We start from the raw sequence: 27,692 nt of genomic DNA, 5'->3' as shown, positions 1-27,692 counted from the left end.
TATATATATATATATATATATATATATATATATATCAGTGACGTGTGGTCAGGGGTCAAGTATCAATTGTAGAAGTGAGACAGTAGAAAGGTCCAATTTGGGGAAAAAAAGCAATTTAGGTTGATTTTCAGTTCAGTTCAGTTATTTACATAGCTACAATTTAGCAAATGCCATCTCAAGACACTTCACAAAAACTGTACATGTTTGCTTGACATGTGCAGTTCACTGTTGGCACATTTTGCACCTTCGCCTTGCGGGGGCAGTAATCTCCTCCCATATGCTAACTGGTCTGGGCTTCCCAGTTTGCTTTCAGGATTCTATGAGTTTTGACAGGTAAAAAACTGATTGATAGTGTTTTGCAGAATACACTTCAGTTTGCATGACACAAAAAAACTACTATTGTTGTTAAAATTTCTATTTAAAGTTGCAGTATGTAACTTTTATTATTAAAATATTTTTTCACACATTTATTGAAACTGCCACTATGCTGTGACAGTATAGTATGAGACAGATAATCTGTGAAAAATCTTCTTCCAGTGTAATCTAGAAACAACCAATCAGAGCCAGGAGGAGGATCTTAGCACTGTCAATCACCCTCTGTGTGGCGCTCCTCTTTCCCCACTTTCTCTCTCCCCTCCTTGTTCTTTCTGCTACAGCTAGCATAGCCTGTCATGAATAAACAGTTTTTCTGTAATGGTAAGTTGCTTCTCCGCCATTAACACATTTAGCAGTGAGTGCATGCGATTGATTGACAGCGCTAAGACCTTCCTCCTGGCTCTAATTAGTAAGGAGCCTTGCATTTTTTCAGATTGCAATAATAGCTGTCTGGAGAAAATTTATAGTTTCACAGATTACTTGTCTCATAACAGACAGTATATAAAMATAAACTTTCTTCCTTTTTTTCAAAGTTACATATTGCACCTTTGATCTCATATTTGTGTTTACATACCAGTGTCACATAAAGGCTTGCCTTACCTTGCACCCTAAATGCATTTAATCACTTCCTCTTATATTCTGCTTTCACTTTTTGGCTGATAAAAACCACTTATCTGTAAAATATGAACATATTTCTGCAAAGGGAGCAACCCAGGTTCAAACAGGTTTTCTGTAAAATTGTTTTTAGCTGATTTTAGTCCTAAGAGTCTTTGACTGCAGAGAAGAAAACTAACCATGTGCTGAAGATTGTTGAATTATTGACTACATGCAACATTTTGTATGTACAAGCTAATCCACAAACAACAGCTGAGAGAAAACTCTGTCCTCTTCCGTCACGTTAACCTCGCAAAGGCCCTTCTGGTTTGTGCGCYGCTCATCTTCCCATCCATTGCARTCGATCTCAGCCAGCAGTGTTGACTTGACCCATCTGTACGTTTGGACAGTTTATAGTGAGGAGAATCAATAGGTCTGATTGGGAGGTCATGTAGGAACATGGTGCCTGGATGACCCCCAGAGATCCCCCGTTCAATCCCTGATCACGATTCCTCCCAGACTCTAGATGATCAGTGGTGTCAGATAAGTTAAAACGGAGTTATTTGTAAATGTGGATATTCATAAACATGAAGTTGTCCATTTTAGACAGAATTACTCCATGTGACTGTCTGATTAAATCTCATATAAAACAAGGCTGTAATTCCCCGACTCTTGCAAGTTGAGGAGCTCTTTCTAAAGCCAGGATTAGAATAAAATCACTGCCTTCCGTAATGATAGAAAGAAACACGAAGATTGAAAACCAGATCCAAACTTCTTGCCACGCTTTCCTTTGTCTCAGTAAATAAACATTTCCTTAAACACAATTTCCCAGCAGAGCCGCTCATAATCTCCTCGCATTAATCCGTCTTTCGTTAGCCTTAACAAAAGCATGGAAGGGAGCCAAAGAAAAGGGGGTAAAACCTCTTTACTTAAATCCTATTCCCACTCCAGGCCACATAAACCCTTCACCTCTTTTACTTTAAGCCTCGACACAAGCCTTCCTGCTTTCACTTTTTCTTAAAGACTCTGGATGAAGATTAGTGTCTATCCTTTGCAGCCCCAGTATGGACAAATCGTTTACCTAACTTTTAGAAAATATAGAAAATAAAAAGTGCACGAGCGATGCTAATCTTACCGGCTTGACCTGCCTGAAATGACAAGACCTCATAATAAAGATGCAGCTAATTGGCTCTCAAATGAAAATACACTTTTGTTGTGTTTTTGAGCACACTGCACCTCTCAAAATGATTACAACTATAAACATGTTTTATTAAGATTTGATGTGACAGACCAATACAGTTGACTAGAATAAAAAAACCCACATAAATCAAAATTGAAGGTTGCGACTGTGATAAGACAAGATTCAAGAAATAAGCTGAAATATTTGAATAGTTTTCCAAGGCTTTTGTGGACTTTGTGAGCATCAATTTGACAACTGAGGTTTGAAACTTCTGGTCAATGTAAAACAATGAAAAACAAACATCAAAGATCTGATTTTACACCATCCATCAGATTTCAGGATAGCTCGTAACCAACTTCAACAACCAAACAGAATAATTTCCWACTCTATATGAAATCTTTATTTCCTTTAAGCCTTTCCAAATGTACTGGCTCCCTTTCTCTTTCAGTCACCGTACCAACACTTCTTGGCTCGGAAGAAAAGACAGTGGCCAGATTCCTGTCAGAGTGATGTGCTCGCAGGGGGCTTTCCCATCTTTTCCTCTTACAGTGAGTGACACTGATACACTGACACACTGTAAACATGCCCGCGCAGCACCCGTTTTGTGTTCAGCGGAGACACAAAGCCAGCGGAGGCAGAGGGGAGCSACTGCGAGCCACGATGGAGTGCATGCATTATGCGAGTTAAATGCACGCGAGCAGGCGACTGTGGCAGTGTGTAAATAGTCAATAATAGCCGACACTTGTCAGCCCTCTGCTCTGCACACACAAAGCCTGCAGTTGGGTCATTGCTGAACTCCGCCTCTTCTACCCCACTCCCCATTTCCCATCTCTAGCCCCCCCCTGTCCCAAACACACACAACTGGGCCTCTCAAGCAGATATAATTATGCCTATTGTGCCCCTTGAACACACAGGCAACACGCATGCAGACACACGCACTTATCTGTGCTAATTAACACACCCACCCACGTGCCTATTCAACCTAACTGAGTAAAAGATGGCTGCCAGCACTCCATCTGCTCCTGCTCTGCTCTCAGCACACCGGGGCAAATAAGAGAGGGGGCAAAAATACCCAGAGAAGGCGGCAGAGGTGAACAACCCACACATCAAGTGGTAATCATTCACTTGTTCTCATGTTCTCAGACAAAATCAGAAATCAGAGCTAAATTTCAGCGCATTTAGGATAAGTTTGCATGTGCGTATAGCCGCACCCTCATCTGCATGATGCGGTCCTGACAATAACCCCCCCCCCAACCTTGTGCCCTGCTGCGTGCCACATGGGACAGAGGTAGAGAAGAGGCGGGAGAAGGATGATGTGTGACCCGATGATGATGGGGGGAGGCGATGGTCGATAGGGTTGTGTTCCAAGAGCCCTGGGGATGCCACGTGCTCTCCACCCTCCTCTKTCACACAGCACCCCGATGCACCCAGGCAGCCCGAACACAACAACAACAACAGGACAGCCGTCACGCAGCGGGGCAGAGCTCTGCCTTAATGTGTCCCGAGTTAATGTTTAATGAGTACTCCACATTCAGGCTGCCTCATGCAAAACCTGAAAATGGCTTTACTATGTTGGATTTGAGAGCAATGCGTGTTTGTGCTTTGTACTGCTTGTACTTTCTGGAGGCGCGTGCGTGCGTGTGAGAGACAACTGTTTACAAGAGTCCGCTGTGTTCCAGACGAGTGTATCTATTAATGTATTCCTGCTCTGAGTGCACAGGCACAGATTTACAGTACAAACAGACATCGTGTCCTCACACGCCGCTGCTCTCCATGAGGTCTCCCTGTCACCCCTCTGCTGCACCTCTGCAGAGCCTCATGASAATCACTTTTTAATCACTGAGCAGGCACCTTACGCAGCATGTGCATAACCCAAAYATCGAGTTGTCAGGTAAAAATGCACAGAAACATGGGAGAGCAAAGAGCAGAAGTCTGGATTTGAACCTACAGTATTTTGTCATTTAGGAAACTTTTGTTTTTTTTTGTATCATACCTAAAGGACAAAAGTAAAGTTAAACCAATTATTATTTATGTTTCAGGCAGATTTGGATTTGAAAAATAATAATAAAAAAAACAAGCATGAGGTTTGGGGGGGAAGTAACACGTAAATAAAAAAAACCAATTTTTAAAATTATTTATATCCTTGTTCTTTGAGGTTGCAGCGCTTAAACCCATCTTATAATTAGTGAYCAAATTATTGCATCTTTCATTTAGTATTTTATTGATCTGTCCTTGGTGATGAATTGAACGTCTTTGTGGTTTGAAGGCCATCGCCGCAAAGCATCAACTCACTTCGGATTCTCCCAGATTCAAGTTGGGACTTTGACTGGGAGAATCCAAAATACTAATATTACTTCCAGTCAAAATAAACATGCCGGCAAAATTACGAGACTACTTTTGTCAAAGTTAAATTTACAAGGTATAACAAAAGATTTTATGGCGTAATTCATGAAAATCCTCAACTATAATAAAAAGTTGATGCCTTTGTTTATGTAAACTAACTAGGAGTCATTTTGTGGCTACAGACATTTTATTTATTAGGAGAATCAATACTTSTTTGGTCTGTAAACTTTGCTGAAAACTGATGTGTTTACAAAAGTAGCACTTCAAATTGACTTTGTTCAGATTTTAAGACTTAAACCTCCAACGAGCACCAAGTCATGATAAACAAAATATCAGAAATACATCTCCAGATTTYCTTTGGRCTAGAGTATGTTTCGTTTTCCTTTTTTAATTGAGTATTTTAAGGTTTTAATATGAATGAAAATCTAATCTYAAARGTCATTCACAGAATTATTAACACTCTCTGCAAGCTGRTCATCTTGCCTGTTGTTTTCCAGTTGTCTGAATGGATGTGTGTTTATAGGCTGCGTGCTGTCATGTCTATTGAACGGCCTAACATCAAACTGGGACCYGAGGGACAAACGATCGATCTGTAATGTAGCCTGTAAGTGACCTCGCCACCTGGTGAGTCCCTGTAGAATCTGAGTTTGCACTGCAGGGSCTCTTAATGCAGCATTTACACACTTCCACTGATTAAATTCACGCAGCCGTCAACAATGAGGACTTCTGTTGTTGGACTAGATTTCATGTAAATCATATGACTTCTTTGCAAACGCATAAATATGAGCAAACTGTGTASCAGGTGGATTACACAGAGCATTGCGGGGCATCTTCTGTGGACCACCATGTGGCTGCAGCCATCTGCTGGTSCTGTTTCTATTCATCGGAGCCTCTCATTAGCTTACTGCTAGTTAGACTGGCTGCCTGGATCTGCAGGCCCCACTGTTGTTTTTATTCTTGTCCACAAACTCTCCATCTCTCTGTCCCTGCTCCAGCTATCCTGCTTCAGATCCTCACTTAAGACTACCAAGTCTCCCTTGTCTCATCAGGGTCCATTGTACGCACACACACACACACTTGCGAAGGCCCAACTGCAGGCAGCGTACAGTATGGGACAGTGTAGTGCAAGGGAAATAGGTCAGTCTGCTTGCACCCCTCCCCTGTTAAACCCCACTCACTGTCCTGGCTGGACGTGAAAGTGGGACAGGCGAGGGGACACGCGCACACACACACACACACGCATGCACACGCAAACACACACGATGCACCAGATGGGTAACGTGTGTGTTTGACAAAACGGAACCTGTTGGGGTTCAAAGGGCACACGGCTGTGTTGTGTTATGTCATCAACTCCACCTTCCGACCGGTATGTTGGTGCTAATGATCAGTGTCCGCACGTAATGACACCACTGTAAACAAAAAAAAGAGAAAGAAGTACAGGTATGGAGAGAAAATGAGGTGGGGAATTTGCATTTTTAATTCAGTAGAAGCAGGGCTGCCTAGGCGTTTGCTTGTCGTTATGTTGTGTCCAGATGGTGGGAAATTTTAGAGGAGAGCTAGAGGAATGAACTGCACCTGAGGTCAGTCGTAGCACAAATCTTCCTCTGAAGGCAACGGTTCTCTAAGACTTCAAGACCCCAACTAAATCAAATCGAATTTAAACAATCAATTAATGGAGAAAAATCAGTAAGTAATGTAGAAACCATCTTGTAGCCCCTCTTGATGACTACAACTACAATCAAACTCAGTGTCTTTATAAATCAGAACCAGGGCGCATGATGAAACTGGACAGGAAAGTCTGCAACTTCCTGAAYAAAAGTTGTCTTTGCTGTACAATCACAAAGTTTCCAGCTAGAYATTTCCGGGAAGACATTCGCCAAGGGTCATTGGGCCAGGACTCAAACGTATGATGGCTGAATCGGGGAGTCAAGTCTATGTCGCACGCTCTAGCCCTGCGCCTTCCAGAAGTTAGCTATTTTCATTATTGATCGCCTGTATAAACACAGATAAAAGAAGCTATGTAAAAGAAAAATGTAACTTCTATTGAAGCATAAGGACTATTCATTCAGGCAGGTACAACATAGAGTTAGACTTATATGGTCATTATACTTCATTTAGTGAAATGTCGATTTGAGTAAATGCTTTTTGCCCTCTGAAGTTGAATTTGAAATTGGAAATGTTGGGAGTCTTTAAGAAGTCWTAGTGAAGGTAAAACCTGCATTGTCTACATAATATGCATGGGAACTGATATAAGTTTTACCAGGCTAATCATGCTAATCGCTGGGATTACATGCAAAAGGCAGTCTAAAATTTCAGSTCTAGTCATTACAGAAACTTTTCTGTCTCACACACCTCTGATTCTAATACAAGTRGTTAAGACTAGAAAAACTTAGAACATTGTTACTAAAGTGAAAATGGAAATTATTAAAACTGGTTTGATCAGGTCAGAGCTGGTTAATTGTCCACAGATCTCTGATTGGTAGATTTCTATGCAGTAGTAATGTAGATAATATAATATCCAGTGTTATTTAAGGGCATGCAGTGGACTCCAGGTGTTCGCTGGGGTTAGGACCACATCCACTAAAACACTCAAATACTTGAGATCCCCTTTGAAAATACTTCCATCTATTTTAATAGTTCAAACATCAAGCACTGTAACATGTTTTAATAAACACAATGGAAAACCGTGTTAGACGTTAGCTTCTTGAGCAGAAGCTAACGTCTACAGTCTYCCTTATCTCCATTCTTCGAGGTACAGCCAATAAGCTCCTGGGAAAATCAATTGGATTGACTGGTTTGCAAACGCCAGGCAATAGYACGTTAAGGTGAACTGTAGGTAGTTCAGCTGTTCCCAAACTGCATTTTCTTTGAATGTTTTAGAAAAAGACATCTGTGAACCTGTGAATACTGAACTGTAATCAGTGGAGATTCACTGTTTGTGACTTAGATGTTAATAAGGTATGAAGTGAGGCTCAGTTTTGAGAAATGCAYATTCTTAACATCCTTATATGCAACAGCGTTTTCTAAGATGAAGATCACCAAGATGGTAAAAACGAGTCCATATGAATTATAAACATATACTCATCATGGTGCGCTATTTTATGTGCGAGATGAAAGGCAGGTTAGATAAGCCTCATCACTATTGTTTTAAAAATATTTATTCATTTTATTGCTCAAATAAAACTCTCATCATTCATGAAATCTATTTTATTTYATGGTCCAAGAGCAAAGTTAGAAAGTTTTCTCATTAAATACGAAAAAGGCAAGTTATTAAATGAATGACCCAAGTGTGTRCAGAGACAAAGGAGACGTGTTCACCTTTACACAGTGGATTTACTCTCTGCRGATCAGCTGTAACACCTCCTGCTGTGTTTCTTAAGACCAGCTGACAGGACTGTGGCAGGCAGTCAGCCGCTCACACACACACACAGATAGCTTTTAGTCACAAAATCAATTTTAATTTTCACATCTTCATTAGATCTATCCAGAGAGACCCTCACTGGAGAAGCAGACCATGATGAAGCACAAAGACAGTTTGGTGATGGTTAACACTGAAGCATCAATAATGTTTCCCAAATATTTGCCTGTTTGTACTTCCGTATGTTTCTATGTGATGTTYTGACTCAGATTCACTGGAATGTGCTACGTTTCTGACAGCCGAAGACAAACGTAAGCCGAGCTCAGTGTGCAACTCGTCTCGTACAGCATCTGATTCTCACACTCACTGCTCATCAACTGACCTACATACCCCTAATTACACACAGCAGCCTCACAAACCCGTACACAGAAACCGTAAATATACACTCAGAAATGACACATCCAAATTAGATCATCTACTGTGGCTACAAAAATGTTTTGTTCTCGTCGTAGTTTTGTACATAGCATTCTACTGAATATAATTTTACATTTATGACAAAAAAAGAACAATAATAACTCATTAGGCATATATTGAACCATTTACACCATGTATAATGGTACCGGCAACATCATGCTGTGAAGATGCTTCTCAGCAGTAAGCACTGCAAGGTCAAGATTGCCAAGCGACTTGGGAGAACATTTACTTTCTAGCAAAACAAGGACCCAAAGGAAGGGTAACACAGAAGTGGTTCAAAGACAACGAGGTTAATGTTCTGAAGTGGCCAAATCAAAACCAAAATTTCAATCCTGTTGAAACTTTGTGTCTGGACTTGAAAAGAGCTGCTAACACCAATCAACAAGCAGCGAGACAGAAACTGAGCTGCTTTGTAAGGAAGAATGGAGGAAATTAATTCAATAGCATCTCCCACAATGTTTAACCTTTGTAAACATGAAAACAATTTAATAACCTCCTTTACTTTGCGCTTTGGATACCAAAAAGCTAAATCATCAGAAAAATTTTTTAAATTGATGAAATGATAATGAGAATACAGTACAAATGCAACATGGTATCAGTGTGTTTTTGCATACATATGAAGTAAAACACCATCTGCTTCAGGACCTAAGGCCATTCTTGCCCTACTACCCTCTTTGCGTCTCTCTTATTTCCCGCTAATTTCTGTCTTCTGCAAAGGGATCGTGCAAATAAAGCTKGCATTCTTTCCAAACATAAAATTTAAAATGCACAAAGTGCTGCACGTAACATCAAGCTCAACTTTTTTCTGTATCTTTCCCCGTCAGACGCACTCACACCCAAATGAGGTTAATGAAGATGAATGTGAGGGCACCAGTCCTATTGACATCCTGTGTCTCTAATTGTGGCCCTGTTCTTCAAGGACATGGTGGGAAGACAAGCAGGGAGTGGACAGAAATAGAAACGGTGGGACTTTTGGAAGAGAGTCTGTCTCTCGTTTTCTTTAGCGTCAAGCTCAATTAAGTGCAGGACTTGACATTAGCTGGGGAAAACTGAGTGTGATGAGGAAAGCAGTGAAAGGAGGGACAGAGAGAGGGAAATGTCAAGAAAAAAAAAACAGGAGGAGGAGGACGAGGGCCACCAGATCAGTGATCCAGAACGGTAAGCAGACAGAAGACACACGTTAGGAGTTCGGTCAAGCAGAGCGCCGCATCCAACCCTCCTCCCACAAAATCAAAGAAATAAAGGATAAAGACATCCCACATCCAGGAAATGCAAAGCAATCAAAATCTCCAACRCACACACACACAAAAAATYACATAAAATTCCAATCAGCTATTTGATTTCCTACCTGGAACAATGGAAACAGTGTCTCTTTCCCAGGACACAACACTGACATACTCCTGCACGGCAGCAGGAATGAGGCACTTGAACACTGCTACGTTGCCCCGCATTGAGCGCTGGTCCGCCACCCGCACAGTGTAGGGTTCCCTGAAAACTGCAAACACACACACACACAAAAAAATATCATCTAATAGAATTTTGTAAGCTTATTTTCATAATAGAGGTTAAATAAAAGTCTAGAATAATTTAATATGTGTAATACTTAATAAGACATTGTCAACATATGAATGAAGAGTCCTGGGTGCATTTCATGGCACGCCTGGTAAGAATGTACAACAGCATCAAAATAAATTATTCTTTTATTGAAGGAACATAATCTGACACAGAAATATYTAGAAAAATTCAATCATCAACGGGAGAACATGTATTCAGTTAAAAACTGATTGTTTTTAATAAAATACCCAGTGAAATGGTTCTTGGAACCCTAAAACATACCAAAGTGTGTCGCAGGGTTTTCATTTGTGTTTGTTTTGTTCATTTTTATTCAACAACTTTTGTGTTCTGCTCCGTGTCCATTTGGATTTATTTCTCTTAAGTTGGTGTTTATCTTTTCTGTAGTTCCATTTTGAGGTYTAGGTCTGGAATTTMTTTTTCTAAGATGGGACATCAGTATCAGAAACACCCGTGTAGACATGGGACCATTTCCAGAAATCTTTTCATCCACATGGCAACACTATTTAAGAGGTGCTGAACATGGCACATGCGACGTGTGCATAAAGCCTCCACACGGGAAGCACAACAAGAATATAAAGGCGGCGAACCACAAAGTGTGAGCGGAGTCTTTTGTGTGGACAGACAGCGAAGTGGAGCTTCTTCTCCATGTCGCAATGTATTATGAAACTCATGAACTACAGGACAAACATGTAATCTGCCTTTTGTTGTTATGCAAGGAGGTTGGGTTAATATGTTAGGGTTTTCTCAAAAAAGGCATTTTTGTTTTCCACATGGCAGACATTTTCACTCTGTAAGCCATAAAAAAAAACACAATTAGAGTTTCCTAAAGCGCCGTTTCCAGGTGGACCTGGGGCTCAAACGTGTAAAAACCTTCCCACTTTATAGGAAAAAGCTTTCCCTGTAGAAGGGCCCTTAGTTTAGCTCAGTTCCTGTCAATTAGTCTCCCCTCCTCACTTTTCCTCCTGCCACAGCTGCACAACTTCTCCAATGAATAGTTCTTCTGGTTTCTTTGTCATTTTAACCCTTCCTGCATATTTAAACTCCTGGTTTTCATTTTTATATTACACTCACACCCGTTTTATGTCATGCTTCCTTCATGACACCTTTGTAATTATTTATTTATCATTTATAAAAGCTCTTCACCTTTCTGCCTCTGGTTCTGCCTGGATTTGGGCCCAGTTACAAGCCACATAACTGAAGTAGCTAAAGCAGTTTTTAAATTTAAACTTTATGTTCATCAGAGGTTCAATGCACATCTGGGTAGCACTCTTTGACTTTCTGTTTCCCTTGAACATAAATGTCAATGAACACAGGCCCATTTCTTCTATCCCAGAACCAGTAGGCTGAATGTGGGTCCTAATTTATCACACAGTGAAGACAACGGTAAGCGAAATAAAAAGTCACAAAGGCTCACTGTAGCTAACAGGAGCATGTATGCTCACCAACGGTCTCCAACAACCGTAAGATGTTATACACATCAGTTGTCCATGACTGATGCCAGAAAAAAACTTTTTCTGTCCAATCACTGCAAACATAAAAAGTTAAAACTCCGCTGGGACTTCAACAGGGACTGTGTCCTTTAGTTAGGTGAGACTAAAGGACAGTCTCACAGGAGACTAAGTTGGAGTTTTTAAGCAACAAACGCTTCAGGTGGGTTTGGTGTGAAACAAAAGATGAATATGTGAAAATAGACTTTATCTCTACTGTTAAGTGTGGAGGAGAAKCTGCAAAACTTTGGGCCTGTTTCTCTTCCAAAGGAAAAACAGGAAAACATTTTTTTAAAAATGGTTTGTTTTGGGGTCTTTTAGCATCYATCCATCTAAAACAAAAACCAAAATCACATCCCCATTTTGATCCGTTTCTTTTGGTCATGAGTGTTATCTGGTGACAATACGGGACGGTCTGACGGTGGGAGAACAAGTAAATCAAGAGCTTTATCAGGTTTACAATCACCAATGTACCCACTTTCATGGCCAACTTTTAAAGCAGAAAAATATGATGAAAGGTTAACATAAGATAGCTGGACAATCTTCAGAAATTGATCAAATTATATTTTACAATGGGGAATGTTATCAACTGAATAAATGCAATGTAAATCTTTAATCGATTTTYCCCCCCTTTTTATCCAGGAATACCTTTTAATAGGATAACAGAAACAACATTCGATTTCTTGTAGTCTTACTTCTCCTTTGACCATGTATGACTCAGGCYGCCATTAAACAACATAATCAAGGAAGTCATTTTCTAGCGCTGGCATGACATCAACACCATTTGTGCACGGAGCTTCACAAGGATATAATGTACAGAGCTTCAAAAACCATTGGGGAGTTTGTTGGTGCTTTGSTTTTATGCAGGTTCAGGCAATATTTTACACTCTGTTGAATGAGCAGGAGCTCATTAGCAAAATGACATGAAAGCTAGGACGTATCTGAAGGTTGCTAAGAGACTGGTTCGGAATCCCTTGCCTGGTAACAGACACGGAGATAGCATGCATACATTCCCCGTTGCAACAAGGGAAGAAGCCATGCGCAAAAATTTACATCTTCTTAAAATAGACAAAACCGGGCGCAGTAGATCAGCCTGGTTCTCGTTTTAATAAATATTTTCAAACTCATGTATTTCTAATTTAGTTTCAGGTATTATCGCCAGAAAGCAGTTGGCCAGTGATCCTTGTTTATAACCATTCTTTGGCAGAGGAAGCGCAAAACTATCGGGAACCAAATAAAAATCTGCGTTCTGTCCGATTGTGACCTGATCGCCATCGGTGCCAGGGCTTGACGCAGGCCGCTGGCGGCAGGATGTTTGCTTAGCGCTAATCCCCCCCCTCAGCTCTTGAGGCCGGGCTTTCTGGTCATGTGGGAACGAAGGCAGCAAACCGGCTGCCGCCTCGCTCAGGGTCCCGGCTCAAATCCCCCACTTGGCTCTTGTATTAGTATTAGAACGAATATGAGTATTAGTTCATGCCTGTGTTGGGAGGCAGAATATGGAAACAGATGTTGATGACAGCAGGGAAGGGGGAGGGACCAAAGTGGCCTGAATGAATGAGCGGAATAAGGTACGGAGCAGGACAATGGATGTGGCTTAAAGGTAATCCAGCTGTGTGTTTGAAGTGTCTGTTAATTGGGTTCTTTGCTTGTATTCCTGGGCCAAAAACCCCAAATGTACTTCTTCTTTGAAACTCTGGATGAAACTTAGCTTATTTAAAGCAGCCTAACGCTATTGAATTAATAAAAAAAAAACATATTGGTTAGGTCTGTTAATAAAAGAAAATTACAGAAGCATTTTAGTCTGGAACAAGATGAAGAAAGGACACAAAAAAATGGAGAAAAATAGCTGAATGTAATGGCAACAGAGGCAACTTCAGGTCAAAATGTCCCAAATTAGACTGCTGCAGTGTCTGCTGATGTTTGATGATTGATCATCCATTCTAATGCACTATGGAAAAGATTTTTTCCCTGGTGTTTGTGAAATAAATCAATATATGCTGTGCCAAAAAGATGACAGCATCTACTAGGGTTGCCAACTTTTTGGAACACCCTTTTTTCAGGTTGAGGAGAGGTTATTAACAATATGTACCACCCAGGAAACACAGTAAGTTTACCTGAACAGAGTAGAAATTTGTGGATGTTAGATTATGATTGCTAAATTTTGTTAAATAGCTAAACCTTTATTTCAGCAGCCAAAACACTATTTGCAATRTTAGCATGAAATGCTAAAACGATATGAAAAGCAGCTTCCATTTGTAGCTTTTAGTCATGCATTTGTGTTAAATTTAATCTGTTAAGAAACATCTTCTGCTAAAGAGAAACCCTTCCCTTCACTGTCAAAACACTAAAACTGATCAATTAGCGAYCTGGGTTCAATGTTACAGTTTGAGAAGCATGTTGCTATATAGTTTACAGCATGGCCTAGTTACCATGGTAAACAGATATTAAAACGTTACAACTTATTAGTAAGTTTTTTAATTTAGGGGTAAAATTTAAAACTATAACAAAGTCCAAACCCCCAGCAAGTAACTGTTTCTGAATAGCAGAGGGTCCAGATCCTCTGTATGTCTCAAAACGTAAAACATGTCAAAATGGCTGCAACCGTACATYTTTGACCCTGAAGCAGAAGAAGTGGAGTCTCCTGTACATCCAACAAAGATGCAACGATCAATAATTCAGATTTTACCCCTCAAAATGTTGTAGACAAGATACATTTTTAACATAACAAAGATAAACCTTTCCTTTAAAGAACAGGTTTCCATTATTGTTGTCATGTAAATGSTTTATATGTTGTAATGAGACGTCTACTTTATAAAGGAGAACGTCTTTATTTTTCACTTTTCAGCCATCAAATATACAATAAAAGAGTGAAAATTTATTTCACTTTTAATCATTAAGSAGCGTTGAAAGATAGTCCATGCAAATGGCAAAATATATGCATTGCAAGCAGAGATTTAATGTATGGCAGACAAAAGACGCTAGCCAATCCAATTTTGCATCCAAGCATTTCTTTGTGATTGCTGAAGTGCACACGTTACTGTGGACAGCTGCGATTTCAAATATTGTGCATCTCTAATGCAATCCATAAAGATTAAATGTTTCAAACATGGGAGATTTGGTTAGGAACCATAGAGTCCACTTTTACTGTAAATATGTTAAAGCTACAGTATGGCAATAATTACTATGATAAGACAGTATGTATTTTTGTTTTTAAAGTWTTAAAAACAACAACTTTATGAAATCTTGCATTTGCTTTAAAAATGTCCTTAGCCTGTTTTGTTCTGACCTTTTCTCAAGTGACTGGAGTTTCTTCCTCTTTTCTTTTGAGATGGAAATATTTAAACACTCCATCTGCTGAATGAGACTCATTCTCAGTGGCCGATGTTGGAGCGKTTCATCACTTGCTCTGTCTAATAGGTGCGAGTAAAGGCCGGAGCCTGATGTGGTGAGTGATGCAGATGTTCTCTCTGCAGACTCTGTTCTAGGTCAATCTGTGTTCAGGTCAAGGGCTATTTTAGGGCAGGTGATTCAGTGTGGGCTGGGTTTTGTTTTGTTTTTTTTGCAGCTGTCAATCACATCTGCTCTATTTTCTGCTTAAATCAGTGTCTGTCGCTGGTACTCACCAGCTTTGATGCGGATGTTCGGGCTGCGGATCTTGCCCGCCTGGTTCTCGGCGGTGCAAAAGTAGTCGTTGTCGTGGATGTAGCTGTTGTACGCGGAGGGCGAGAACGGGTACAGCTGGAGGGTGCCGTTGGCGTGCACATGGCGGATGTGGGGCACGTCGTAGATGTCGTCGCCAGTGGCCAGGTACCAGCGCAGTATGGCGCTGGGGGTGCCCCCTGCAGGACAGGGCAGGGACACCCCCACTGAGCTGGAGTAGGTTACCCTCTGCAGGGAGGCATTTACAAAGTACAGCCTGGTAGAGCCCACATCCTCACTGTGTACTGCAGAGGCAAACAGACGAAGCATTAGCACTTATAAGTCAGATGTGGTGGAAACACCAAAACCAAAGAAAAACGTCGCAGTAGGCATGGGCCAGTTGCCATTATCTATGTATACCGATGTGGTAAAAAGGTAAGATTAGAATGACGCTACAATTTTAAACACTGCGCAATATTTTGAGGATTTTTCCCTCATAGATCATTCAACATTTTGTTGTGTGCTTTGCTAAATACCTGTGTCCTTCTTTTGGCATGTTTTGGTACCACTGACCACCATTCAACCTGAATTTATTGAAAGTGTCACTGTTCCATTTTGATCTTCAGTCTTAGCCATATTTCTACATTTTATATATCAATATCAACTAAACAGTGTGAAACCCATCAAAAAGCAAAAAGTATTTCTTGCTTTTTATGTTTTGAATTATTAAAGATTTTTGTTAATTATTATTAAAGCCAGTAAAACCATGTCAAACATCTTTACTTCAACTATTATACTTACTCCAGGTTATCCCACATTGTAATGGCTCTTGCCCACATCAAAACAACAGAAACAAGTTTAAAAGGGTGGGAACGTCCTTCAGACGTGTTGCAAAATAATCAAAATAAATGTATGTCAAATGTCCAGCTGCAAACATCAGTCATGTGACTCAAAAAGCCAGGGATTTGGGCTAAAGCTTGTGATGGTTTAGGTGGATGGGACCGGGTGGGGGGAGGAGGAGGAGGAGTCCGTTACCTCCATACAGTTTGTGTGCAGATACACAAAGACAAACAGAGACACGGGGAGGGAGGGAACTCGCTGATAGGTTATGTGATTGGAATTTCTATGCCAGACGCAGAGATTTAAGTCTGTTTAATCTCCTTACATATTTACACAAAAACACACACACACAAATACACACACGTAGCCGTGTTATTCATAGGCCGTCAGATTAAACACACACACCTCCAACAGAGAAAAGGAGAGTTAAAAGAGGAGAAATTCAGGGAGGAGGGGGGGCGCACCAGGTTTGGGAGTTATTAAAAGAGGAGTTAATGGGGGGGGGGACATTTCTGATGGACAGATGTGGTATTTAACCACTTCTGACTCTAATTTACCATGTTATCTCATATACAGCCACTGACCAAATGGTTCCCCCCTTCAGTCCRGGACAGATTTTATTAGAGCTCCTCCTCAAAGACACCAAAAGATGTAAAGTTTGGGTTACAAACTGCATAAAATCACTTTATTTTTTTCTCTCTACATTAACATTTTATTACAAACTTTTACAAAATCGACTAGTGATCAAAAAAAATAATTACATTTGCCTCTTTCATGTTGTTGTGTTGCTTCTTTTTTTAAAAATGTTCATATTACCACTCCAATTAATAGTTGTTCAGCTTTAGGAAACACTGAGCACAATCACTTGTTGCAAGTATAATATTCAACAAGCAGAGATATTTTGCAAAGATTTCACCAAAAAGTAAAATTTATTTTGGAAAATATCTTTTTGAGATYGAATAGCTGTGAAAATAAGGCTCACTTCATATTATTAAACAAAAAAATGTGACATTTTGGAAATGTGTAGACAGCTACATGTGGATATGTGTATRATTATTATTATTTTAATGTTAACGTTTCCCTCATGTGGCACAGTATGCTGCACAGTGAGGGAAAGGTGTGGAGGTTTTGACTCACAAAAGGGGAATAATAGAACCTGTAATAAATATCTCAGACATTGCCAAAGGCTTTTACAAAGAGGAAGGTTTTATAGAGAGATTTGAAGGCAGTTAGAGATTTAGTGCGCCCGATTTCAGTGGGCAGGGAGTTCGATGAACTGGGGGTGGGGTTTGACAGGAAAACGCTTTATTTCTYGTTATAACAAACGTTGACCTGGAGGTAGCTGGCAAGACACAAACCAGGGATCTCTGTGGTCAGGAGGGTGGAAAAAGGTMAATAAGTCAGAGATGTTTTTAGGGACATTTGGGTTAAAGTGCTGTTTTCTTTATTCATGGGGAGAAAAAGGGTTTTTGGCCACTGGGAGACTGAGCACGGAATATTTAAAGCATAGGAATTGAACTGATTTTGACACTATCAAGACCAGAAACATTTTTGAYTTGAGATTAGAATAGAATATTATTTTCTAACTTCTGTCAGCCTGGACAATATTATTTGAGAGACAGTAAAGATCRCTAGCTATCAAATCTTTAAATTTACTGAAATTTTATGCCATGCAAAATTTAAAGCAACAAGATAAACTTTTCTATAACATCAGTCAAGTTTACTTTAGATATGATGTGTCGCTACCGATGAATTGACAGAATTGTGSTTTTTACCTTTTTCTTATAATAAATTAATGCAAAAATATCCAGTCAAACATGGAAMCTTTGTTGTTCTAAATTGTTAATATCAATATTATGTTACAGAATCAAAGAGAAAGGCAGCCGATGAGGTTTATCAATAATTGTAGCTTCTTTTAGAAGACGGGGGGATTCCTGGTTAAAGATTGATMAATCTGGGCAACATGTTACAGATGGTATATGAAAATATGTCTGGCAGTCCAGCGGTGGGCTGCAAAAACCAGGTCAGACTCCCTCCCCTCCGCAGATTACTGATAATAGCCCCTGAGCATAAAGCCCATATTAAAAATTGCAATATCTATAATCTCCCAATGGGGGGACAGCAGTAAAGTAGGGAAGTGAGGGGTCGCCCTATCAGCTTGGGGGGAGGGGGTTGTGGGCAGCGAAAGACCCTCTCATACAGTAGATTATATGGCCTGGAGGCATGGGCATTTGGGGGGCTGCAGAGCGCTGGGACTGATGGTGCGGGAAGTGGATCAGAAAGAACTCCCACTACTCAAAACCATGTCAAAGCTGTGCCAAAACCATGCAAAATGCACACACACACATGCACACATGAAAACAGATAAAAAAAATAAAATAAAAACCTTCACATACGGCCTGTACTCAGCCATATTGGGAGGAGGCAAAGTGGCTTTCAATGGAGGCTCAGAAACTCCACCAAGCAACTACAAACCATCAACCTAAACATTTTAAGTAGAAACTCAGTCTGTTAGTGCAGATCAATTAGAGAAAAACATCTCTTTATGATGTGAGCCAAAACATACCGCTTCCTTCTAGGGCATCATCTGACAACCTGATGTCTGAACAAACACCATGTCTGTCTGTCTACATGTCTGTCTGTCTAAGTCAATAACTCAATGTAGTCGGCTGGCTAGATGGAAAAACTTGTATCTGACAATCTTTACAGAAGCCAGTTAAGAGGTGCTGGCTAATAAAGTGTGAGAAATTCCATTTATTGGTCAGTGTTCAAAAATTCTTACATTTTTCAACACCTTCTGTGCAAAATGTTGCACTATATATGCTTGCACTATGTATGCTGATAGACTTAAGGGATAATGAAAACGCATGTGGTTTCTAGAGCTTCACACAAGCAGCTACAAAGCGCAGCTACAAGCTATAAGGTTCTTAATATTTAATTTCCCATATCTCCTATATTAGATGCAATGTAATATAAAAGTAGGATTTTCTAATTAAGCTAAACTATAACTTATTAAATATTTACAAAGAGAGAAACTAACTACATAATTTTGATAAGATGATCCCCCTGCAAACAATATAAGTGGCAGAGGAAAAGCAACAACAAAACAAAGAAGAAAAATGTTTTTCTAAATTACTCTCTTCACCATGTCAAAAAATAAAAACTACAATTTCAAAAGTTACATTTTTAGAGTATTAAAAAATTTTATACAACAGATTTATGCTTCACAACCAGCAGGAGATATTTGTTACAGAAACTGGTACAAAAATTTGTTAAATATACATATATTAGATATGCATGAGAAAAAAAAGAGTATAGGGTATATATTTAAGAAGAAAGTCAAAGGAAAAGCTAATTAAGATACGACCATTTTGTCTGCAGTAGAGCAAAAGAGATCAAAACTGAGCATATGGCACATAGTCTGGACAAAATACAGAAAAGTTTTTTTTATTATTATTATAAGTCTTAATCAGAATTGGCCAAAAAAAAACTTATGTTGCTGAAAGCAGATAAAATAATGCGATGAAATAAATAAAAAACTCCAGAGGTTGCAGATATTAGGCTTATTAGGCTTTCAGCTTGATAGTTGGAGGAAAAACAACCTATATCACACTGGTTTAGTTTTTTTCCCCCCCTTTATTATTGTCCTGTCCTGAAAAGGTTGCAGAACTACATCTTCTGACATTTCTTCTTGGACATGGTCCTACTGATTTCATATATATAACTTTATGTTGCATGACAACATTCCTCAAGACTGGCACTGAACTGCAAACAACTGATTGACAGACAAGAGAGCTGGATGTTTTTTCCTCTATGATGAAATATTTTTCACACTTTGTTGACGACTCTTTTCTTATAAAATAATCTTGAATACTTTCCTAGTCAATCCTACATTTTAATATGTTACCAAACTTCTGCTTAGCTCCTAAATAACACACTTACACTTTAAAATGTTCTTTAAAGCTCATCACAGAGACTGTAGTATTTAACCTTTCTGGTTTCAATTTTGAAGCAACATTATAAGAATCACAGAAAGAGACCACGTGTAACTGCAATGAGTTACTTTGTGGCAATGTCTAAACTCTAAACAAATGGGAAATAAACGTAACACCAGTATTAATCCTTACGACACTATTGACTGTCAGCACATTGTAAAGCAAAGGCTAATTTTAATTGACCTATTTCTACAACATGGATCTCTGTGGAGCAAAGAGATGGGTGGAAGACGAGCTCCACCCATTCCCCACTGGGACAAAGATTTTAACACTAAAAACAGCCTGCCTGAAAACTGTCACGTTACATTATCTTGAAATTATCATAAGGAGTAAAAACTGAGAGATAAATTTAGATCACAACACACAAAATGCTATATTTTGACTAAAAGGGCACAGCTTTTTTTGCAGATAGAGGGCAACTGTAGGCGGCGCGTCACAGATCCAGCCCACCAGGTGTGGTCAAAGGCTCGGTGTTGCGTTTGTGCCAGGACGGCAGAGTTTCCACTCCATTTAAAACCAGCAGATCAAACGCCAACAACCACCTGTGCCAACCAGTATGGTGGCTTACGCTGCCAAGAAAACAAACCGTAACCACTGCGCCAGTGATAGAAAAATATAGGAACATAAATATATTGCGTGTTTTTAATGATATTTAAAGGTTATCCTGTTGAACACATTAAAAAATTAATTTTTATTTATTTTTTTAAATCAGCTAAAAATTATTGATGCTTAGCCTTGTTTCTAATAGTTAATTTAGAAAGTAGCTTCCTCAGAATTAATTGCATCCCTTACCATAACTAATTAAAACTGCCTAGCTGACTTTTTCTGGCTGTGCCATACAAACATCCAAAATCCCAAAACTTCTTCCTAAAAATTTTTTTTTAAATGAATCCCTGAATATTTCTTGTTTAGAGCCAGATTAATCTGCAGCATATAACCTATGAAATAAGCCAGTGTAAACAGCAATGCAATGAATATTTGAGGGATGGTAAGAAGTACCCGGAGGAATTGTTGCTGATTTTTTGCTGAGCCAGCATTAATGCTGCAGTTTTCATTTTACAGGTTTCACTGGTGACAACTGCATCCAGTGGCCCACCAATTACTGGTTATCCTAAGCGAATCAATCCCTTGCACTCCCGAATGTTGAGAAACCAGACTACCAAACACACCAAGTACACAGCAAGGTAATAAGCTATTGAACTATCAGGGGTCAAAAAGTGCATTTCTGATTTTCTCTAAAAAAAAAAAAAGACTTAGTTCATTAAAAAATAAACAATCATGGGCTGTTTCCTCTGAGCAGCTTATGGCGTAGAATAGAACCACAACTTTTGTATTGTTTTTACAGACAGATTTATAGTTGGAGGAAATGTATTCCTGTTTTGCTAGCTGGTTAATAATTGAAAAGTGAAAAAGAGAAATACAGAATCTTTTGGCCAACACCATGTCACCTCAAAGTAGTTCTGATGTTGCAGCATGAAGGGAATCAGAAGGAATACGAAACGGGATGGCGGAGTTAGAGACTATATTCTAACGATTTGTGATTCCTTAAGAATACTGCTACTGGCTAACTGTTAGCCGCTAATGATGCTAATGCTGAAATCTACGAGGTGATGCCTGAGAAACTGGAAGGCTGTTTTACTGTCCTTAAAAAAATGGACGCAATTGGACACTTCTGGTTCAAAATATGAAATATGCAGAATAGTCACACATGGACCTAGTATTTATACAGAGATATTAGCTTTATTTCTTCTTCACTTTGCAGAAACACAAAAATGAATAATTTTGACAACTCTTGTAGCATTAAAATCAATTTAAAATTAGACAAAAATGCAACATGCGGATTGGTCAAACATTGATTTGAATAATCTGTGTTGTCTACTGAGTCTTTAAAAGAAAGTTTCCAATCTATAAAACCTCGTATTTTTGTAAACGAAAACATTTTCTTCTCAACAAAATCATTACAGTCTTCTCGACTTGCTCACCTGAACTCATTATTGTGTATTAAAAGTTGGAAGGTGAAGAAAGCAGCATGACTTTCAAACACAGGAATTTAAGTCCAGGTGTTAGTGTTTCAAAGTGTAAAAACTTCCCATCATAAAATCTACGTTTCACTTGCAAATTCCTTGAAGTTTTGGTTCTTGCTTTATCACAGTTTTCCACTTTTCAAAGTATTTGGTTGACATTAATGAAAGATTCTCAAAATGCAACGATGACACCAAAATATTTCTTTCAGGAAAATGTTAAAAACGTATTCAATACTTAAACCGCACTCTCTGATCAAGCAGTTTTGAAAGTTAAAAAAGATTAACAGTTACCTCAAAGTCATGTTGAACATAACTAAAAGGTGTGCCTCATCAAAGTCCTGCTTTACTTTACAAAGCAGGACTTTGTAAAGTCCTGCTAAAATCAGATCACAAGATCTTTGAAAATTTACATTTTTCACAATATTATCACCTACCAAAATATTGGGAGATTGCTTTTTCTAAATGTGTGAATTCCAAACTGGTTCTGAGGATTTAATACACGTGTGAACACAATTAAGCAGAACAGTTGTTGCCCAACCTGTGCTGCTCATGGGCAGCTGATAGGCTGGTAGCAGTACTGACGGTGCTGCATGGTTTTGGAGAAGGTGTTGTTGCAGCTCTCCTTCACCCTGGAGGCTTCATCAGCCTCGTTCAGACACAGCTCCGGGGAGAAAAGCAGCCCTTACAGTGAAGGTGTTGGAGGCGCTGATGGCACCGCTGGAGCTGCAGCTTAGGCTGTCAGAGTCGCGGGAACTATTTTACACGCCCTGCCAGTGAGCCATGCATGAATATGTATGCCGGAGAAGCAGAAGTCATAACCTATGCAAGGTTTCATCATGCATAATGCAGCTGATCTACGCCTCTCCAGGATGTGAACGCACACAAGAGCGCGTGCACGCACACACACACACACACGCACACACACACCCCCCCACACACACACACACACACACACACAAACACACGAAGTTCAACGCTGTATTGTTTTGGAGGGGGGCTAAACAAACTCCAAAATTCCCAAATGTTTCAAATTCACACATTTTTACAATTAAACATGCCCCTGTGCCCAAACCAAGACAAAACACATCCTCATGCTGCCCTCGTCTGCTCTCCTCGTTCCCTCTTGCAAATCTCAACCTAACAATAATTTCCAACACATATATATATATATATATATATATATATATGTATATATACACCAGTGGCCAGCTTTAGCAGACCTGCAGAAACGCATCAAGATTAGCTGAAAGAACTGTTAGAAAAGCTCTCTCTTCTTTCCCTTAGCTCTATCTAGTAACAGCTTTGGGTTTTTTTTTTTTTGCTTTTTTTTTCCAGAATAGTTCTACTTCTCTCTTTTTTTGCTTGCCATCTGGCTGTCACTCATCCATCAGGTGTTTGTGGGACAGAAAGTTGTGTTTTGATTTGGGTGGCAACAGGAAAAGCACCTATGTGTGGAAACATAAACCGGCACAGGAGACACTGAGATGCGATGCATTGAGAGAAGGGGTATGACTTGAATATCGGTGGAGATAAGGCGGGGAGTGTAGAGAGGTGTAAACTTATAGATAATCCTCGGGGATCTGACTTATGTAGGGTGGAGAAGTCAGGACTAAGATTTCTGAAGTTGGATCTAATCAATGGATGGGGTTTTGCTGTTCCCCACCCTTGTCCCCAGCAATCTGTTCCCCCAAACCCGTTGCACCCACCGACGCCTCCGCCCCCCCGGACCGTGCTGTGTCAGTAAAAAAAAAAGTGTGCTACTTCAGCAGTCCTCTGGGACCTGCTACCCCCTCACTTCAAAGAAGCCAGTTTCTCTCTTAATGTGAATATCAAATCTGTGGATCACAAGTCCCAGCACAGTCTGCATAAACTGCCCCTCCCCCCAGTCTTTAATTCTGCCTAGTGATGAGGGAAAGAGAGGGAGGGGAGTTATTGCGAGAGGAAGCGACTGAGCAAGAGAGGGAGGGAGAGAGAGATGGAGAGAGAGATGGAGATAGAGGGAGATCCAACGAAAAAAAAAAATAAAACTACTTGCTTCAGAGATTTGACATTTGCCGAACACTCCCTCCTTCGGAAAAATGTGCAATGCTGGCGTCCAATGAAACTCAGAGGAGGTCTGGCTCAATTTAGCAACACTGTGTTGATACACAGAGTTCTTACTGGGGAAAATTTTGCACTTTTTCACTTCACTTTTGATGTCGGGCATGGATGTTGTTTATTTTGTTTATTTTATTGTCCTCTATTGGTTAGTCCTTTCAGACAAAATATGAGATAAATTCAGTCAAACTGGGGAAATTCAGCTGTGCTGCCCCCCGGGGCTTTTCTGGATAGCAGCTTTTTATTATTCTTCATGAATGAAAGAAAACGTAACAGTTAAAAGCAAATTATTAAAATCGAAAAATATTATTCGAATCAGGTTTACAGTGGATTCATTTTTTCATAGAGAGAAAAAATTAACTATATGAATCACATTCAAAAAAAGGTCAATTACAGGTAAATTAACTCAAAGAGTGCTATTTTTTACAGCCTTCCTCCATGTTCTTAAGAGTCAAATTAAGTAGCGTGAGGTTTTCTGGTAAAAAAAAAAGGAAAAAAAAGAGGCCTGCTTGAGAAATCACAATCACAATGCTGCATATTACTCAAGTTGCAGCTTTAATTTTGGAGTCTTGCGAAGGAAAGGAAATTGGCCAAGGAGGAGAGGGAAGGGGGGGTCAGTGGTGTGAAGGAGCATGGTTCCCCCTGCTGCTGTCACACCTCTCATTAAACACCTCTAATTTAAAAAAAATCACATCAAACCATTGCAATTTTGTATAAATAAATTACCATTTCAATTGAATTTATTTTTATTTGCTTGRGATTATGGGGCTGTTTATTAGAATGTGAATTTATTTTTACTTATTGCTAATCAATCCACGTTTGCAGTAAAGACAGCTTGTAAATTTAAAAGAGAAAACTGTACATCTTATATTCAGGTACACCTAAAAATGTTGCTCTTATTACAGAATACTTTTGAAGAACAATTAGTGACTTTGTAACGGAGATTTTTTTTTCTTCTTTTTTTCATTTAGGGCCCCAAAACATTTTTTCTTTCCTTTTTAGTGGTTTTCGAGACAGCTAAGTAAAAGATATTTTTTTTTGGTTTTATTAAAAAAAAAAAATACAAAAAAAACTAAGCATGCACTAGAACCATTAAGGGACGTCCCTGACGCATGCCTCCTGTGCACGCGCCCGCGCTGGCTGACTGGCACACGCGCGCGGACACGTCCGTGGGGTCCAGGTGCGCTATTAGGGAGGAACATGACCGGGCAAGTCTCTAATCTGCACCCACGCCCCTGGAGTTTCTCATTTGGTGAAATAAATTTGCGTATTTTAATATAATTCCATTGAGCCTTCAGCCAAGCTATCAAATCACATTGAATAAATTGTAGAAATAAAAAAATATATAATACGAGAAGATATATTTAAAGAGCTATTTTTTCACTAACTAAAATTTGTCTGCATTTGAAACCAGTACAAAAAAAAAAAAACTTAATTCATACGCTGGTGGACCTATAGGGCCTTTTTATGCGCTAAACCCGCCATATTTCTGCTCCCAGTACTCGAGACTTTTAGAAATAAAAAATACATATTTATCTCTCTCAAAGCTTCAGCTAATAAGGACAAAATCACATAAAAACGGTTCCAGACAGGCAGGATGCGCACAAAGGCCTATAAATACACTCTAGTGTTAAGAGTGTTGAATTTGTTATTTTCGACGCAGATTTACTCGGGATTATTTTTATTGCACTGTAAAAGAACAAAGATGAACTTTACAATAGGGTTAGAGATTTGTTGCACCGTGGACAAGAAACACAAATGAAATATATTAAAGGTGCATTTCGCATTTGCAGGCAGCAAAAATCAGAGGACGTTTTTCAAAAAGGGGCACGATGAATTAAGTAAGAAGGACAAATCTGAATGCTCTAATTACGGCCTTTATGTGGGTGTAGACCTATTACACTAATAAGGCCGTTGTGGAAGAAAAGGGGCCCTGTTATTTACCATCAAATGACAACAATTTGTCATTATTAGAAGAAAAAAGAAAAATCTCATCCTAAAAATAAGAGCGTCTCTGTAGCAACCAGCGCTACACCCCCCTCCTCCCAATCAGTCCATCCAAACAGCTGCAATTAGCAAAGGCTACAAGATGGAAGCACCTAGATATAAAAATAAATCACAAATGTTCCACCTGGAAACTTTGGACTCGAGTGTAAAAAGGACTTGGTGGAGAAATCGCAAACGGGCTCATGATACGCGCATGTTTTTATTTCTGTCTCACTCTCCCTCTGTTTGCACCTCATTCTCCCCATTCAGCCATTTTACATATTCATAACTGGAGTTGGTAATGCGAAAACAATCCGTGCCATCAGCACCATCTGAGACACCAAGGTGCGCTGCAAAAAAAAAAAAAAAAACCCACCAAACATCCTTCAAATTATACCACTAAAGCACCCTCTTTCAAATTTTCCACTCTCTCAGCTGCAACAGCTTTACTTAATTTGATTTAAATGATGAATTTCAATCACATCRTTAGATTTTTTTTCCAGTCGGAGCATTGAGAGAAGACCAGCAGGCAATAAAAAAAAAATAAAAAAATGAACAGCAGTTTCCACATGTAACTTTTCGTTCAACTTTAATACCAATAAGCCTATCTCACACCGCGAGGTGAAATATTTCAAAAATATAATTTATATTTCTCTTACCTTCTTGGAGAGAGTACAGCAGGAGTAAAGTTACAAGCCACATGCCATAAATAGCAGGTATATTTTTCAGGAATTTTTGGCAATCCTGGTAAGTGTGAGGCGCGTTCTTTTGGCCAGGCGGGTCTCCGTGCTGGACTGGCGACTGTGCTCCCGGGAGGTATTTCCAGCCCTGCTGCCCCGCTAAGCGTGGAGGGGAAACGAGAGGCGCCTCGGCCCCGCCCATGTCCCCTCCTCTCTTCAAGAGACTACCGTGCATGCAAATCCATTTTTTTTCCCCCTTCTTCCTTTCCTGAAATTAATCGCCGATCGGGTCCTTTTGCAACTGATCGTTTTGGTCCACCTGTGTCCAAGATCTCTCGTTTGGCACCGTTTGGAGAGGGCGTTTGGAGAGCGCACCCACCTGTGCGCCCCGATGACCGCGCTTTCTTTCCTGCGCAATATGGATGCGGAAAAGTCGCTCAGACTGACTCGGAGCCTATTTTTGGGGGGTTGGCACACTMTCCTCTGAGTTGGTGCTAGATGTTAAGGTCCATGCAGCTGCGGAACAGGGTGGGCTACAAATATTTGTGCTTTTCTTTGTCTGCTTTGGGAGCGCAGACATTTGCGCACAGAAATACACTGCAGATAGAGGAGGAGAGAGGAGCGGGCTATGGGGTATGGCAAGTTCACAAAGCGAGCACAGTGTGCCAAACAAACCAAAGGTTACAGGGACGCTCTCAAAGACAGAGCAACTTTCTGGAAATCTGTTTTCTCTTTCAACTGCTGCCCAATTTTAGGAGAACAGCTCCACTGCATAAGTATAAAGGAATGAAAGCTGCAGGAGCTTCCCAGACTCACTGAATATTTCAAATAATGGTACAAAAAAAATTTAATTAAATGTTAAATATCAAAATATTGCTCTGCGAAATCCACAAAGATCAAAATAACACAAAGTAAACACTGATAATGATGCAATAAATTATTTAAAAACTGTTATTTCTTCACTTCACTAAAATGTTAGGATCCGCCCTGCTTGGAGTTGATCCTTTCAAGACTTGCATCATTTTGTTGATTTTTTTTCTCCAAA

At 39.7% G+C, this 27,692-nt stretch overlaps 1 protein-coding gene across 2 annotated transcripts in view; it reads right to left on the bottom strand.

The window, feature by feature from the left end:
* Positions 1-27,203, bottom strand: part of LOC103475741 (Down syndrome cell adhesion molecule-like protein 1 homolog) — a 70,998-nt gene extending 43,795 nt beyond the window's left edge. For both annotated transcript variants that reach the window (XM_008427582.2, XM_008427583.2), the window contains exons 1-3: positions 26,627-27,203; positions 15,010-15,330; positions 9,673-9,819 (exon numbers count right to left, since the gene is read on the bottom strand). In XM_008427582.2, coding sequence (XP_008425804.1) covers positions 9,673-9,819; positions 15,010-15,330; positions 26,627-26,882 — 724 coding nt within the window. In that variant the 5' untranslated portion in view covers positions 26,883-27,203. The remainder of the gene's footprint in view (positions 1-9,672; positions 9,820-15,009; positions 15,331-26,626) is intronic.
* Between the last annotated feature and the right edge of the window lie 489 nt (positions 27,204-27,692).

Source organism: Poecilia reticulata, linkage group LG14 (genome assembly GCF_000633615.1).
Source record: "Poecilia reticulata strain Guanapo linkage group LG14, Guppy_female_1.0+MT, whole genome shotgun sequence".
Lineage (NCBI taxonomy): Eukaryota > Metazoa > Chordata > Actinopteri > Cyprinodontiformes > Poeciliidae > Poecilia > Poecilia reticulata.
This window is presented reverse-complemented; position numbering and strand designations above follow the sequence as displayed.